The 18,488-nt window shown below is 35.3% G+C and overlaps 1 protein-coding gene across 1 annotated transcript in view; it reads right to left on the reverse strand.

Moving 5' to 3' along the window:
- LOC119888320 (rho GTPase-activating protein 18-like) overlaps positions 1 to 16,464 on the reverse strand; it is a 25,846-nt gene extending 9,382 nt beyond the window's left edge. The window contains 4 exon segments of the mRNA XM_038698884.1: positions 2,369 to 2,538; positions 2,541 to 2,582; positions 2,654 to 2,823; positions 16,382 to 16,464. Coding sequence (XP_038554812.1) covers positions 2,369 to 2,538; positions 2,541 to 2,582; positions 2,654 to 2,823; positions 16,382 to 16,464 — 465 coding nt within the window.
- Positions 16,465 to 18,488: the final 2,024 nt, after the last annotated feature.

Consider the following 18,488-nt stretch of genomic DNA (forward strand, 5'->3'; position numbering starts at 1 on the left):
GAAAATCCTTTTTTTTTTCTCTCGCCTGTCATGAATCCTATGCCAAAGTTAGTCATACAGTTCTACAAGGATCCAGTCTATATACGCTTCCTTTACTCCATAAACTTTCATTGTTATGCAGATGATACTCAGTTATATCTATCGATCAAGCCAGATGAAACTCATCAGCTGCATGCACATTGCGGTTCCTCGCGGGTCTATTCAAGTAGCGGCTATTTAAAATCGATAAAATAGTCTTTGTGGTTCATCAACGGTGATAAATTATCTGAAAGTCCTGCGAGGTGCGACAACTCGGCACAACACCAGCGTCTCCGTCTCTTTAGCAAGTGTTCCTCTTCCAACACACGTTACGCTTACACATGCGCACTGAAGATCCAGGGTTAGGGTTAGAATTTTGGATTTATTTACGCACTTTAGAACATTTTTTGAAAGTTTTGTTCTCTTTACATGTTTATTTACAGCATTAAACGTTGAAATGTATATAGTAGTAGGCTTTATATTAACTTATTGGGAGAAAACTGGTAGTTCTATGTAAAATCAGAAGTTGAGCACCCCCATATCGCCAAAATGGCGTGATCCTTGTTTCGGTGCGAAGCTTCGGATGTGAGATTGACAGTCGCATCAGGCTCCGCCCATCGAAGCATCGAATCTTTGACTATTGGGGGTCAGGCCTAGTAGCAACATCACATTTGCTGTCTGTACCTCTGTGTATATTGTGTAGGCTGCCTCCCTCCCTCTTTCCCCTCTCTCTCTTTCTCCTTCACCCCAACCGGTGGAGGCAGATGGCCGCCCACCCTGAGCCATGGTTCTGCTCGAGGTTTCTGCCTCTTAAAGGAAGTTTTTCCTTGCCTCTGTCTCCTAGTGCTGCTCTTGGTGGGAATTGTTGAGCTTCTGTAAATCACAGAGTACGGTCTAGACCTGCTCATTTATGAAAAGCGCTGTGAGATAACTGTTGTTGTGATTAGGTGCTTTTTAAATAAAACTGAATTGAATTGAGCTGATACCAGTTGTGTCTGGTTCTCTCTTGTTCCTGGTTTCCCATCTGCAGACTGGCTGACACTTCCTCCTGGTTCTCTGCTTTCATTGCCAGCCTCCAGAGGGGTGCCTGTCTGGTGTCTATTGTCTACCAAGAACTATTGGAGCCCCCTAGAGAACATCTCCAACTACCTAATGAACCTCGAGGACCGCCTAAGGAACCTCTAGGACCACCTAAGGGACCTAGGACGACCAAAGGGACCTCTAGGACCACCTAAGGGACCTGTATGACCACCTAACAGACCTCTAGGACCACCTAATGGACCTAGGACCACCTAAGGGACCTCTAAGACCACCTAACAGACCTCTAAGACCACCTAACAGACCTCTAGGACCACCTAACGGACCTGGGACCATCTAAGGGACCTGTAGGTCCACCTAAGGGACCTCTAGGACCACCTAAAGGACCTGTAGGACCACCTAACAGACCTCTAGGACCACCTAACGGACTTAGGACGACCTAAGGGACCTCTAGGACCACCTAACAGACCTCTAGGACCACCTAACGGACCTAGGACCACCTAAGGGACCTGTAAGACCACCTAAGAGACCTGTAGGACCACCTAACAGACTTGTAGGACCACCTAACAGACATCTAGGACCACCTAACAGACCTCTAGGACCACCTAATGGACCTAGGACCACCTAAGGGACCTGTAGGTCCACCTAAGGGACCTCTAGGACCACCTAAAGGACCTGTAGGACCACCTAACAGACCTCTAGGACCACCTAACGGACTTAGGACGACCTAAGGGACCTCTAGGACCACCTAACAGACCTCTAGGACCACCTAACGGACCTAGGACCACCTAAGGGACCTGTAAGACCACCCAAGGGACCTGTAGGACCACCTAACAGACTTGTAGGACCACCTAACAGACATCTAGGACCACCTAACAGACCTCTAGGACCACCTAATGGACCTAGGACCACCTAAGGGACCTAGGACCACCTAAGGGACCTAACATGCCTGTGCTGGTAGGTCAGTTCCTCCATCAGCAGACAGGTACCTCTGTGAGTGTTTCGCCGGATGGTTTTGGTGGTGGTGTGGTATCGACTTGGTGGTGACTCAGCGCGGTGAGAGGGAGGGAGGGGCCTTTCTGCTGAGTCATCGGGCTGGAATAGTGGGTGTGTGTGTGAGAGAGAGAAATAAAACACTGAGTCATGGTTCAGTTTCTCCTACATTTCCCACAATGCACACCAGGACAGCTTTTGTAAAGTTACTACAGTACAGCCTTTTTGGTAACATATTTTTATATACACTTGTACATGTACACACAGTATATACAGTATATACAACTGTATGTGTACTGAATGTATCTGTGTGTCCCACCTCAGTGAAGATGTCCCGGACGTCTCTGATTGGCTGCCTATTTCTCATCTTCAGCGTCTCGTTGTAGTTGTCCAACCTTTTCTTCACCGTGGCAGCTTGTTGCCGTGTCAACGTGGACAGCAGCGCCTCGGCAGGCGGTGGCGATGCCTCATCTGAGCCCGTCACCAGGAGGATAACCCCGCCTCCGTCAGCCACGCCTCCTCCAACTCCACCTCTGCAGGTAAAAAAGACGGGTAGCAGTCAGACAGAAAGACGAAGGCTCACTGTGCGGTTAGTTTGACTCACCGTCCATACTCTTCCTCTCCTCCTCCTCCTCCTCTTCTTGTCCCTCCTTCTCCTCCTCAATGCTCCGCACTTCTCTCCAGTAGGTTTCCATGGAAACGCGGCGAGGCTCAGAGGTCACCGCCTGAGGATTTGGGGGGGTGGCGGAGGTGGTAGGTGGAGATGACCACATCCTGCGGAGACAGGACACATTGATCCAACCAATCAGAGCGCCGAACGGAAGTAATGGATCCAGTCAGCCAATCAGAGCATCAGACAGAGCTAATGGATCCTGTCAACTAATCAGAGCATCAGACAGAAGAATGGATCCTGTCAGCCAATCAGAGCATCAGACAGAGCTAATGGATCCTGTCAACTAATCAGAGCATCAGACAGAAGTAATGGATCCTGTCAACCAATCAGAGCACCAGACAGAGCTAATTGATCTTGTCAATTAATCAGAGCGTCAGACAGAGCTAATGGATCCTGTCAAACAATCAGAGCATCAGACGGAAGTAATGGATCCTGTCAGCCAATCAGAGCATCAGACAGAGCTAATGGATCCTGTCAACCAATCAGAGCATCAGACGGAAGTAATGGATCCTGTCAACTAATCAGAGCATCAGACGGAAGTAATGGATCCTGTCAACTAATTAGAGCGTCAGACGGAAGTAATGGATCCTGTAAACTAATCAGAGCGACAGACTGAGCTAATGGATCCTATCAGCCAATCAGAGCGTCAGACAGAGCTAATGGATCCTGTCAACCAATCAGAGCATCAGACGGAAGTAATGGATCCTGTAAACTAATCAGAGCGTCAGACTGAGCTAATGGATCCTATCAGCCAATCAGAGCATCAGACAGAGCTAATGGATCCTATCAGCCAATCAGAGCATCAGACAGAGCTAATGGATCCAGTCAACCAATCAGAGAATCAGACAGAGCTAATGGATCCTGTCAACTAATCAGAGCGTCAGACGGAAGTAATGGATCCTGTAAACTAATCAGAGCGTCAGACTGAGCTAATGGATCCTATCAGCCAATCAGAGCGTCAGACAGAGCTAATGGATCCTATCAGCCAATCAGAGCATCAGACGGAAGTAATGGATCCTATCAGCCAATCAGAGCGTCAGACAGAGCTAATGGATCCTATCAGCCAATCAGAGCATCAGACAGAGCTAATGGATCCTCATATCAGAGCATCAGACAGAGCTAATGGATCCTGTCAACCAATCAGAGCATCAGATGGAAGTAATGGATCCTGTCAACTAATCAGAGCGTCAGACGGAAGTAATGGATCCTGTAAACTAATCAGAGCGACAGACTGAGCTAATGGATCCTATCAGCCAATCAGAGCGTCAGACCGAGCTAATGGATCCTGTCAACCAATCAGAGCACCAGACGGAAGTAATGGATCCTGTCAACTAATCAGAGCGTCAGACGGAAGTAATGGATCCTGTAAACTAATCAGAGCGTCAGACAGAGCTAATGGATCCTATCAGCCAATCAGAGCATCAGACAGAGCTAATGGATCCTATCAGCCAATCAGACCATCAGACTGAGCTAATGGATCCTATCAGCCAATCAGAGCGTCAGACAGAGCTAATGGATCCTATCAGCCAATCAGAGCATCAGACGGAAGTAATGGATCCTGTCAACTAATCAGAGCGTCAGACGGAAGTAATGGATCCTGTAAACTAATCAGAGCGTCAGACTGAGCTAATGGATCCTATCAGCCAATCAGAGCATCAGACAGAGCTAATGGATCCTATCAGCCAATCAGAGCATCAGACTGAGCTAATGGATCCTATCAGCCAATCAGAGCGTCAGACAGAGCTAATGGATCCTGTCAACCAATCAGAGCATCAGACGGAAGTAATGGATCCTGTCAACTAATCAGAGCGTCAGACGGAAGTAATGGATCCTGTCAACTAATCAGAGCATCAGAAAGAAGTTATGGATCCTGTCAGCCAATCTCGGCGTTTGGGGGTTTACCTCAGCTTTTCCTGCTCTTTAATTTTCTTTCAGATTTAAGTTTAGTTTAATTTCTACATTTATAGCAAATCGTTTTTTGTTTTTTAAAAGGTAAAAAATTTTGTTTGCTTTAGTTTAACAAGTTTTAATTTTAACAAACTACATTTAGTTTAACACGTTTTAATTTTAATAAACTACATTTAGGTCAAACGTTTTACTTTTAATAAACTTTCTTATGATATTAGTTTAGTAACTGTATGACTAAGGTTACTGTTGTTTAGTTTAATAAGTTTTAATTTGAATAAACATTCCTTTGATATTAGTTTAGTAACTGTATCACTAAGGTTACAGTTGAGTTTAGTTTAATAAGTTTTAATTTGAATAAACATTCCTTTGATATTAGTTTAGTAACTGTATCACTAAGTTTACTGTTGAGTTTAGTTTAATAAGTTTTAATTTGAATAAACATTCCTCTGATATTAGTTTAGTAACTGTATCACTAAGGTTACTGTTGAGTTTAGTTTAATAAGTTTTAATTTGAATAAACATTACTTTGATATTAGTTTAGTAACTGTATCACTAAAGTTACTGCTGAGTTTAGTTTAATAAGTTTTGATTTTAATAACCTTTTCTTTGATATTAGTTTAGTAACTGTACCACTAAGGTTACTGTTGAGTTTAGTTTAATAAGTTTTAATTTGAATAAACATTCCTTTGATATTAGTTTAGTAACTGTATCACTAAGGTTACTGTTGAGTTTAGTTTAATAAGATTTAATTTGAATAAACATTCCTTTGCTATTAGTTTAGTAACTGTACCACTAAGGTTACTGTTGAGTTTAGTTTAATAAGTTTTAATTTGAATAAACATTCCTTTGAATTAGTTTAGTAACTGTACCACTAAGGTTACTGTTGAGTTTAGTTTAATAAGTTTTAATTTGAATAACATTCCTTTGATATTAGTTTAGTAACTGTATCACTAAGGTTACTGCTGAGTTTAGTTTAATAAGTTTTAATTTTAATAACTTTTCATTGATATTAGTTTTAGTAACTGTACCACTAAGGTTACTGTTGAGTTTAGTTTAATAAGTTTTAATTTGAATAAACTTTTCTTTGATATTAGTTTAGTAACTGTATCACTAAAGTTACTGCTGAGTTTAGTTTAACATGTTTTAATTTGAATAAACATTCCTTTGATACTAGTTTAGTAACTGTATCACTAAGGTTACTGTTGAGTTTAGTTTAATAAGTTTTAATTTTAATAAACTTTCCTTTGATATTAGTTTAGTAACTGTATCACTAAGGTTACTGTTGAGTTTAGTTTAATAAGTTTAATTTGAATAAACATTCCTTTGATATTAGTTTAGTAACTGTATCACTAAGGTTACTGTTGAGTTTAGTTTAACATGTTTTAATTTGAATAAACTTTCTTTGATATTAGTTTAGTAACTGTAACACTAAGGTTACTGTTGAGTTTAGTTTAATAAGTTTTAATTTTAATAAACTTTCCTTTGATATTAGTTTAGTAACTGTATCACTAAGGTTACTGTTGAGTTTAGTTTAACATGTTTTAATTTTAATAAACTTTCCTTTGATATTAGTTTAGTAACTGTATCACTAAGGTTACTGCTGAGTTTAGTTTAACATGTTTTAATTTAATAAACTTTCCTTTGATATTAGTTTAGTAACTGTATCACTAAGGTTACTGTTGAGTTTAGTTTAATAAGTTTTAATTTGAATAAACATTCCTTTGATATTAGTTTAGTAACTATATCACTAAGGTTACTGCTGCGTTTAGTTTAACATGTTTTAATTTGAATAAACTTTCCTTTGATATTAGTTTAGTAACTGTATCACTAAGGTTACTGCTGAGTTTAGTTTAACATGTTTTAATTTGAATAAACATTCCTTTTATATTAGTTATGTATCACTAAGGTTACTGTTGAGTTTAGTTTAATAAGTTTTAATTTTAATAACCTTTTATTTGATATTAGTTTAGTAACTGTATCACTAAGGTTACTGCTGAGTTTAGTTTAATAAGTTTTAATTTGAATCAACATTCCTTTGATATTAGTTTAGTAACTGTATCACTAAAGTTACTGCTGAGTTTAGTTTAATAAGTTTTAATTTGAATAAACATTCCTTTGATATTAGTTTAGTAACTGTATCACTAAGGTTATTGTTGAGTTTAGTTTAATAAGTTTTAATTTTAAAACGTTTCTTTGATATTAGTTTAGTAACTGTATCACTAAGGTTACTGTTGAGTTTAGTTTAATAAGTTTTAATTTGAATAAACATTCCTTTGATATTAGTTTAGTAACTGTATCACTAAAGTTACTGTTGAGTTTAGTTTAATAAGTTTTAATTTGAATAAACATTCCTTTGATATTAGTTTAGTAACTGTATCACTAAGGTTACTGCTGAGTTTAGTTTAACATGTTTTAATTTGAATAAACTTTTCTTTGATATTAGTTTAGTAACTGTAACACTAAGATTACTGTTGAGTTTAGTTTAATAAGTTTTAATTTTAATAACCTTTTCTTTGATATTAGTTTAGTAACTGTATCACTAAGGTTACTGCTGAGTTTAGTTTAATAAGTTTTAATTTAAATCAACATTCCTTTGATATTAGTTTAGTAACTGTATCACTAAGTTACTGCTGAGTTTAGTTTAATAAGTTTTAATTTTAATAACCTTTTCTTTGATATTAGTTTAGTAACTGTATCACTAAGGTTACTGTTGAGTTTAGTTTAATAAGTTTTAATTTGAACAAACATTCCTTTGATTTAGTTTAGTAACTGTATCACTAAGGTTACTGTTGAGTTTAGTTTAATAAGTTTTAATTTGAATAAACATTCCTTTGATATTAGTTTAGTAACTGTAACACTAAGGTTACTGTTGAGTTTAGTTTAATAAGTTTTAATTTTAATAACCTTTTCTTTGATATTAGTTTAGTAACTGTATCCCTAGGTTACTGTTGAGTTTAGTTTAATAAGTTTTAATTTGAATAAACATTCCTTTGATATTAGTTTAGTAACTGTATCACTAAAATTACTGCTGAGTTTAGTTTAACATGTTTTAATTTGAATAAACATTCCTTTGATATAGTTTAGTAACTGTATCACTAAAATTACTGCTGAGTTTAGTTTAATAAGTTTTAATTTAATAACCTTTTCTCTGATATTAGTTTAGTAACTGTATCACTAAGGTTACTGCTGAGTTTAGTTTAATAAGTTTTCATTTGAATCAACATTCCTTTGATATTAGTTTAGTAACTGTATCACTAAGGTTACTGCTGAGTTTAGTTTAATAAGTTTTAATTTGAATCAACATTCCTTTGATATTAGTTTAGTAACTGTATCACTAAGGTTACTGCTGAGTTTAGTTTAATAAGTTTTCATTTGAATCAACATTCCTTTGATATTAGTTTAGTAACTGTATCACTAAGGTTACTGCTGAGTTTAGTTTAATAAGTTTTAATTTGAATAAACATTCCTTTGATATTAGTTTAGTAACTGTATCACTAAGGTTACTGTTGAGTTTAGTTTAATAAGTTTTAATTTGAATAAACATTCCTTTGATATTAGTTTAGTAACTGTATCACTAAGTTACTGCTGAGTTTAGTTTAATAAGTTTTAATTTGAATAAACTTTCCTTTGATATTAGTTTAGTAACTGTATCACTAAAGTTACTGCTGAGTTTAGTTTAAATGTTTTAATTTGAATCAACATTCCTTTGATATTAGTTTAGTAACTGTATCACTAAGTTACTGCTGAGTTTAGTTTAATAAGTTTTAATTTGAATAAACATTCCTTTGATATTAGTTTAGTACTGTATCACTAAGGTTACTGTTGAGTTTAGTTTAATAAGTTTTAATTTGAATAAACATTCCTTTGATATTAGTTTAGTAACTGTATCACTAAGGTTACTGCTGAGTTTAGTTTAATAAGTTTTAATTTGAATCAACATTTCTTTGATATTAGTTTAGTAACTGTATCACTAAAGTTACTGCTGAGTTTAGTTTACATGTTTTAATTTGAATAAACATTCCTTTGATACTAGTTTAGTAACTGTATCACTAAGGTTACTGTTGAGTTTAGTTTAATAAGTTTTAATTTGAATAAACATTCCTTTGATATTAGTTTAGTAACTGTATCACTAAGGTTACTGTTGAGTTTAGTTTAATAAGTTTTCATTTGAATCAACATTCCTTTGATATTAGTTTAGTAACTGTATCACTAAAGTTACTGCTGAGTTTAGTTTAATAAGTTTTAATTTGAATAACATTCCTTTGATATTAGTTTAGTAACTGTATCACTAAGGTTACTGCTGAGTTTAGTTTAATAAGTTTTAATTTGAATAAACATTTCTTTGATATTAGTTTAGTAACTGTATCACTAAAGTTACTGCTGAGTTTAGTTTAACATGTTTTAATTTGAATAAACATTCCTTTGATACTAGTTTAGTAACTGTATCACTAAGGTTACTGTTGAGTTTAGTTTAATAAGTTTTAATTTAATAAACTTTCCTTTGATATTAGTTTAGTAACTGTATCACTAAAGTTACTGCTGAGTTTAGTTTAACATGTTTTAATTTGAATCAACATTCCTTTGATATTAGTTTAGTAACTGTATCACTAAAGTTACTGCTGAGTTTAGTTTAATAAGTTTTAATTTGAATAAACATTCCTTTGATATTAGTTTAGTACTGTATCACTAAGGTTACTGTTGAGTTTAGTTTAATAAGTTTTAATTTGAATAAACATTCCTTTGATATTAGTTTAGTAACTGTATCACTAAGGTTACTGCTGAGTTTAGTTTAATAAGTTTTAATTTAATCAACATTCCTTTGATATTAGTTTAGTAACTGTATCACTAAAGTTACTGCTGAGTTTAGTTTAATAAGTTTTAATTTTAATAACTTTTCTTTGATATTAGTTTAGTAACTGTATCACTAAGGTTACTGTTGAGTTTAGTTTAACATGTTTTAATTTGAACAAACATTCCTTTGATTTAGTTTAGTAACTGTATCACTAAGGTTACTGTTGAGTTTAGTTTAATAAGTTTTAATTTGAATAAACATTACTTTGATATTAGTTTAGTAACTGTATCACTAAAGTTACTGCTGAGTTTAGTTTAATAAGTTTTAATTTGAATAAACATTCCTTTGATATTAGTTTAGTAACTGTATCACTAAGGTTACTGCTGAGTTAGTTTAACATGTTTTAATTTGAATAAACTTTCCTTTGATATTAGTTTAGTAACTGTATCACTAAAGTTACTGCTGAGTTTAGTTTAAATGTTTTAATTTGAATCAACATTCCTTTGATATTAGTTTAGTAACTGTATCACTAAAGTTACTGCTGAGTTTAGTTTAATAAGTTTTAATTTGAATAAACATTCCTTTGATATTAGTTTAGTAACTGTATCACTAAAGTTACTGCTGAGTTTAGTTTAACATGTTTTAATTTGAATCAACATTCCTTTGATATTAGTTTAGTAACTGTATCACTAAAGTTACTGCTGAGTTTAGTTTAATAAGTTTTAATTTGAATAAACATTCCTTTGATATTAGTTTAGTAACTGTACACTAAGGTTACTGTTGAGTTTAGTTTAATAAGTTTTAATTTGAATAAACATTCCTTTGATATTAGTTTAGTAACTGTATCACTAAGGTTACTGCTGAGTTTAGTTTAATAAGTTTTAATTTGAATAAACATTTCTTTGATATTAGTTTAGTAACTGTATCACTAAAGTTACTGCTGAGTTTAGTTTAACATGTTTTAATTTGAATAAACATTCCTTTGATACTAGTTTAGTAACTGTATCACTAAGGTTACTGTTGAGTTTAGTTTAATAAGTTTTAATTTTAATAAACTTTCCTTTGATATTAGTTTAGTAACTGTATCACTAAAGTTACTGCTGAGTTTAGTTTAACATGTTTTAATTTGAATCAACATTCCTTTGATATTAGTTTAGTAACTGTATCACTAAAGTTACTGCTGAGTTTAGTTTAATAAGTTTTAATTTGAATAACATTCCTTTGATATTAGTTTAGTACTGTATCACTAAGGTTACTGTTGAGTTTAGTTTAATAAGTTTTAATTTGAATAAACATTCCTTTGATATTAGTTTAGTAACTGTATCACTAAGGTTACTGCTGAGTTTAGTTTAATAAGTTTTAATTTAAATCAACATTCCTTTGATATTAGTTTAGTAACTGTATCACTAAAGTTACTGCTGAGTTTAGTTTAATAAGTTTTAATTTTAATAACCTTTCTTTGATATTAGTTTAGTAACTGTATCACTAAGGTTACTGTTGAGTTTAGTTTAACATGTTTTAATTTGAACAAACATTCCTTTGATTTTAGTTTAGTAACTGTATCACTAAGGTTACTGTTGAGTTTAGTTTAATAAGTTTTAATTTGAATAAACATTACTTTGATATTAGTTTAGTAACTGTATCACTAAAGTTACTGCTGAGTTTAGTTTAATAAGTTTTAATTTGAATAAACATTCCTTTGATATTAGTTTAGTAACTGTATCACTAAGGTTACTGCTGAGTTAGTTTAACATGTTTTAATTTGAATAAACTTCCTTTGATATTAGTTTAGTAACTGTATCACTAAAGTTACTGCTGAGTTTAGTTTAATAAGTTTTAATTTGAATAAACATTCCTTTGATATTAGTTTAGTAACTGTAACACTAAGGTTACTGTTGAGTTTAGTTTAATAAGTTTTAATTTGAATAAACATTCCTTTGATATTAGTTTAGTAACTGTATCACTAAGGTTACTGCTGAGTTTAGTTTAATAAGTTTTAATTTGAATAAACATTCCTTTGATATTAGTTTAGTAACTGTATCACTAAAGTTACTGCTGAGTTTAGTTTAACATGTTTTAATTTGAATAAACATTCCTTTGATATAGTTTAGTAACTGTATCACTAAGGTTACTGTTGAGTTTAGTTTAATAAGTTTTAATTTGAATAAACTTTCCTTTGATATTAGTTTAGTAACTGTATCACTAAGGTTACTGTTGAGTTTAGTTTAACATGTTTTAATTTGAATAAACTTTCTTTGATATTAGTTTAGTAACTGTACACTAAGGTTACTGTTGAGTTTAGTTTAATAAGTTTTAATTTTAATAAACTTTCCTTTGATATTAGTTTAGTAACTGTATCACTAAGGTTACTGTTGAGTTTAGTTTAATAAGTTTTAATTTGAATAAACATTCCTTTGATATTAGTTATGTATCACTAAGGTTACTGTGAGTTTAGTTTAATAAGTTTTAATTTTAATAACCTTTTATTTGATATTAGTTTAGTAACTGTATCACTAAGGTTACTGCTGAGTTTAGTTTAATAAGTTTTAATTTGAATCAACATTCCTTTGATATTAGTTTAGTAACTGTATCACTAAAGTTACTGCTGAGTTTAGTTTAAAAGTTTTAATTTGAATAACATTCCTTTGATATTAGTTTAGTAACTGTATCACTAAGGTTATGTTGTGTTTAGTTTAATAAGTTTTAATTTTAATAACCTTTTCTTTGATATTAGTTTAGTAACTGTATCACTAAGGTTACTGTTGAGTTTAGTTTAATAAGTTTTAATTTGAATAAACATTTCTTTGATATTAGTTTAGTAACTGTATCACTAAGGTTACTGTTGAGTTTAGTTTAATAAGTTTTAATTTGAATAAACATTCCTTTGATATAGTTTAGTAACTGTATCACTAAGGTTACTGCTGAGTTTAGTTTAAATGTTTTAATTTGAATAAACTTTTCTTTGATATTAGTTTAGTAACTGTAACACTAAGGTTACTGTTGAGTTTAGTTTAATAAGTTTTAATTTTAATAACTTTCCTTTGATATTAGTTTAGTAACTGTATCACTAAGGTTACTGTTGAGTTTAGTTTAATAAGTTTTAATTTGAATAAACATTCCTTTGATATTAGTTTAGTAACTGTATCACTAAGGTTATGTTGTGTTTAGTTTAATAAGTTTTAATTTTAATAACCTTTCTTTGATATTAGTTTAGTAACTGTATCACTAAGGTTACTGTTGAGTTTAGTTTAATAAGTTTTAATTTGAATAAACATTCCTTTGATATAGTTTAGTAACTGTATCACTAAGGTTACTGCTGAGTTTAGTTTAACATGTTTTAATTTGAATAAACTTTTCTTTGATATTAGTTTAGTAACTGTACACTAAGGTTACTGTTGAGTTTAGTTTAATAAGTTTTAATTTTAATAAACTTTCCTTTGATATTAGTTTAGTAACTGTATCACTAAGGTTACTGTTGAGTTTAGTTTAATAAGTTTTAATTTGAATAAACATTCCTTTGATATTAGTTTAGTAACTGTATCACTAAGGTTACTGCTGAGTTTAGTTTAACATGTTTTAATTTGAATAAACATTCCTTTGATATTAGTTATGTATCACTAAGGTTACTGCTGAGTTTAGTTTAATAAGTTTTATTTGAATCAACATTCCTTTGATATTAGTTTAGTAACTGTATCACTAAGTTACTGCTGAGTTTAGTTTAATAAGTTTTAATTTGAATAAACATTCCTTTGATATTAGTTTAGTAACTGTATCACTAAGGTTACTGCTGAGTTTAGTTTAACATGTTTTAATTTGAATAAACTTTCCTTTGATATTAGTTTAGTAACTGTATCACTAAGGTTACTGCTGAGTTTAGTTTAACATGTTTTAATTTGAATAAACATTCCTTTATATTAGTTATGTATCACTAAGGTTACTGTTGAGTTTAGTTTAATGAGTTTTAATTTTAATAACCTTTTCTTTGATATTAGTTTAGTAACTGTATCACTAAGGTTACTGCTGAGTTTAGTTTAATAAGTTTTAATTTGAATAAACATTCCTTTGATATTAGTTTAGTACCTGTATCACTAAGGCTGCTGCTAAGTTTAGTTTAATAAGTTTTAATTTGAATAAACATTCCTTTGATATTAGTTTAGTAACTGTATCACTAAGGTTACTGTTGAGTTTAGTTTAATAAGTTTTAATTTTAATAACCTTTTATTTGATATTAGTTTAGTAACTGTATCACTAAGGTTACTGTTGAGTTTAGTTTAATAAGTTTTAATTTTAATAACCTTTTCTTTGATATTAGTTTAGTAACTGTATCACTAAGGTTACTGTTGAGTTTAGTTTAATAAGTTTTAATTTGAATAACCTTTTATTTGATATTAGTTTAGTAACTGTATCACTAAGGTTACTGTCGAGTTTACTTTAATAAGTTTTAATTTGAATAAACATTCCTTTGATATTAGTTTAGTAACTGTATCACTAAGGTTACTGTTGAGTTTAGTTTAATAAGTTTTAATTTTAATAACCTTTTCTTTGATATTAGTTATGTATCACTAAGGTTACTGTTGAGTTTAGTTTAATAAGTTTTAATTTGAATAAACATTCCTTTTATATTAGTTATGTATCACTAAGGTTACTGCTGAGTTTAGTTTAATAAGTTTTAATTTTAATAAACATTCCTTTGATATTAGTTTAGTAACTGTATCACTAAGGTTACTGCTGAGTTTAGTTTAATAAGTTTTAATTTGAATAAACATTCCTTTGATACTAGTTTAGTAACTGTATCACTAAAGTTACTGCTGAGTTTAGTTTAATAAGTTTTAATTTTAATAACCTTTTCTTTGATATTAGTTTAGTAACTGTATCACTAAGGTTACTGTTGAGTTTAGTATAATAAGTTTTAATTTTAATAACTTTTTCTTTGATATTAGTTTAGTAACTGTATCACTAAGGTTACTGTTGAGTTTAGTTTAATAAGTTTTAATTTTAATAACCTTTTCTTTGATATTAGTTTAGTAACTGTATCACTAAGGTTACTGCTGATTTTAGTTTAACAAACGTTTATACTGTTCAGCGTTACTTTAAGGTGAACTTTCTCTTTAGCGTAGTTCTAAATTGATTTAATTTACTTTGCTTTGAAGGTTGAACCTGCAGATGCTGGTGTCCACTGAGCAGTCTGACGTATCAGCTGCAGGAAACACTGAGACTGAAGGAAAACTTAAACATCATCACTTCCTGTGAAACGTCCAACTCTGAAAGCGTTAAATGAAGGTGTGAAACTGGTGGTTGTTACTCTGTGTCGGAGCGTATTCAGATCTTGTGGTTGTTGGAGGGACGAAGCTGAGCTGAGATTAAATATTGATAACGCCTGTGTGTGAAAGGAAGCCGGCCTCTCCCAGTGTATCGACCAGGCTGTGTGTGTGTTGGGGGGGGGCCTCGGTCTAATGGTCTTGGTTCCCAGGGGAGGACAGAGTGGGGTGCGCAGGCTAACGCTAGCAGCTGTGTGTCCATTAGGAGGAAATGGATATGTCGGCCAATCAGAGCATCACAGATAAGTGTTTTCACCCAGGTCCTCAGACGGTAATCTGACCTGCAGAGCGAGACGTTGAATCCTCTGAAAACCTCCTGGACTTCTGCTGGTTCACCTCCAGGTTTGGACTCCTTTAACTCCAGTTTTAGTGTGATTAAAATGTTTACTGCCCTTTCTGGTCCAGAACTAAATCTGTTCTAGTTCCAGGATCCAGATCCAGTCTGGAGCTGCTGCTCAAAGTGGTTTCTCTGGCTGTTCCAATAACCTGCTCTCAATAACAGATCCGGACCAGATTTAAACCAGATGCTGCTCCAGACTAGACCTTGGTCGGATCCAGCCTGCACATTAAAGTGGTTTCCACAAATCCTCCTCATTCTACACGCTGGAGATGCTGACGTCATAGAGTCCATAGACCTGTCAACCCGGAGAGGTCCGGGAGGTTAGGACCAAACAAAGAAGACAGCAGTGAAATGTTGGCGCTGCATGAAACAGAAAGGAAGCAGTTCTGCTCAGAACTACCGCTGGAAAAAGGAACCGGTGTGACGGTTCCCCTGCAGCCGAACAGCTGATTTAAGTATTTAAGACACCGTATAAATATCCGTGTAGGTCGTCCAACATCACTCTACTACGTCAAAACATAACGTCCTGTTCTCAGGAACTTTCTGCCTGTATTTCTCTGAGTTACTTTTTACTGCACATAACTTTTTTCAATGTATTATATTTTTGAAATTGCATCATTTACATTTATTCATTTAGCGGACGCTTTTATCCAAAGAGGGGTTAAGTGTCTTGCTCAGGGACACATTGGTGGATGGGTCACAGTGGGGGATCAAACCTGGGTCTCTCACATCAAAGGCAGGTGTCTTATCCACTGCACCATCACACCCGCATCAACAGCATAAAAACTGATTCAACTCTACAGGTAAAAAACATTAACTGAAAGCAAGGTGTGTGGATACAGATGAAGCTATCCAAGTGATCATTTAAGAGGAAGACATTCAGAATGTGCCGTGTGGCCCCGGCCCTCAGCCCCATGCAGGCCTGCTGGAAGCCACGGCTGTGGTCCCGTCCCCTGAGGCCGGTTGACTCTGAACTAAGGCGTTAGGGGGCGTTAGGTAGTGGGTTTTCGGGTATCCTGAGACCCTCAAGAACCGTTCTACAGGAGCCAGTGGCCCTCGTGCTTGGAATTATAGATGACGCTTTGGGGGTCCGACAAAGTCCATGGTTGGGATGTGGAACCATGACTTAAATAGGTCAAAATGGCTTTCAAATATCTGTTCTCTGTTGTGGACGTCCCGCATGGAAGGTTAGAGACTTTTAAAGACTCATCAGTCATCAGGCTCCGCAGACTGAGGAGGCCCAGTGTGGACCCCAGGATCCTCAGCACCTTGTACAGGTGCACCGCTGATACTGTCCTGACCGGCAGCTGCACCGCCTCGACCCGAGGCCCTCCAGACGGTGGAGAATCTGCTCAGCGACACGTTCTCGCTCCGAGCTCGTCATGTGACACGTTCAAAATAAAGAGCATCTGACTGTTTCTGTCTGAAGTCACGGACCCGACTGGGACCAGACTGGGACCTGACATGGATCTGACTCGGACCCGACTGGGACCTGACAGACTGTACTCAGACCAGACTCAGACCAGACTCAGACCGGACTCAGACTGGACTGGGACCGGACTGGGACCAGTCTCGGACCAGACTGGGATCAGACTCAGACAGGACTGGGACAAGACTCAGACAGGACTTAGACCAGACTCGGACCGGACTGGGACCAGACTTGTACCAGACTCAAAACGGACTGAGACCAGACTCAGACAGGACTTAGACCAGATTCGGACCAGACTGGGATCAGACTCAGACCGGACTTGGACCACACTCGGACTCAGACCAGACTCAGACCAGACTCAGACCAGACTCAGACCAGTCTCGGACCGGACTTGTCTTGATGTCATGTGTTTGTCTCCTCGCTGAGTGTCTGTCCGTCTCTTCCATTAGCTCTCTACCACTCTCTCTCTCCTCACCAGTGTCATCAGTGCAGCAACAGAGTTACCAACACGTTACCAACACGTTACCAAAGTGTTACCAACACGTTACCACACGTTACCAACACGTTACCAACACGTTACCAAAGTGTTACCAACACGTTACCAACACGTTACCAACACGTTATCTGTGATCAACAGAGACCTAAAGAGAAGAAACAAACTCACCTCCGATCCGTCCGGCTGTTGGCCGTCTGTGTGGAGAGACGGGGAAGGGAGGGGGAGGAGATGGGAAGGGCCACAGTGAGAGGAGGTGTGTGTCCCAGTTTAGACCAGCAGCTGGAGACCAGCTCAGACTGGGAGTGTTGGAGGATCCTCCATCAGCTGTTTGTCCCGCAGACCCAGCACCTGTTAGCCTAGCTTAGCACAGGGACTGGAAATATTGGAAACTGTTAGCTTAGCTTAGCACAGGGACTGGAAATATTGGAAACTGTTAGCTTAGCTTAGCACAGGGACTGGAAATATTGGAAACTGTTAGCCTAGCTTACCACAGGGACTGGAAATATTGGAAACTGTTAGCCTAGCTTAGCACAGGGACTGGAAATATTGGAAACTGTTAGCTTAGCTTAGCACAGGGACTGGAAATATTGGAAACTGTTAGCCTAGCTTACCACAGGGACTGGAAATATTGGAAACTGTTAGCTTAGCTTAGCATAGGGACTGGAAATATTGGAAACTGTTAGCCTAGCTTAGCACAGGGACTGGTTTATTTGAAACTGTTAGTCCCCCTGTTGTGGAAACTGTTAGCTTAGCTTAGCACAGGGACTGGAAATATTGGAAACTGTTAGCCTAGCTTAGCACAGGGACTGGAAATATTGGAAACTATTAGCCTAGCTTAGCACAGGGACTGGAAATATTGGAAACTGTTAGCCTAGCTTAGCACAGGGACTGGCATGTCAGAGATCTGATGATGAACTGTTTCTTGTCTGCAGCTCTGACTGAAGAACATGTTGTTAATGAAAATTTCTTTTCTGGATATAAAGAACATCAGCTGATTTTAAATGAATATTTTAGGCGTGAGTCGACACTGAAGTTTGCTTGGTTTATAAAAATGTACAAAAGAAAATCTCACAATAAATGAGAAGAACATCAGAGAAGTGTAGAGAGAACAGAGTCAAATATAATAATACAGAAAAACTCAGCAACAAAAGAGACGTTTTCAGGAATAACTTTACTGTAAAGGGTGTCAACAAGGAGAGAGTCCAGAACCCTGCTGCACTGAGTGGAAGGACCTGAAGTAGAATCTATGTGGAAGTATGTTTCTGCAGAATCTCTCTCAATCTCTCTCTCCGTCTCTCTCCATCTCTGTTCCTCTCTCTCTCTCTCTCTCTCTGTCTCCCTGTCTGTCTCTCCCCATCTCTCTCCATCTCTCTCCATCTCTGTCCCTCTCTCTCTGTCTCCCTGTCTGTCTCTCTCCAACTCTCTCCATCTCTCTCCCATCTCTCTCCATCTCTGTCCCTCTCTCTCTCTCCATCTCTCTCCC

This window comes from Micropterus salmoides, unplaced genomic scaffold (genome assembly GCF_014851395.1).
Source record: "Micropterus salmoides isolate LMB-PRFRI ecotype aquatic unplaced genomic scaffold, ASM1485139v1 Ms_hic_scaffold_1, whole genome shotgun sequence".
Taxonomy (NCBI): Eukaryota; Metazoa; Chordata; class Actinopteri; order Centrarchiformes; family Centrarchidae; genus Micropterus; species Micropterus salmoides.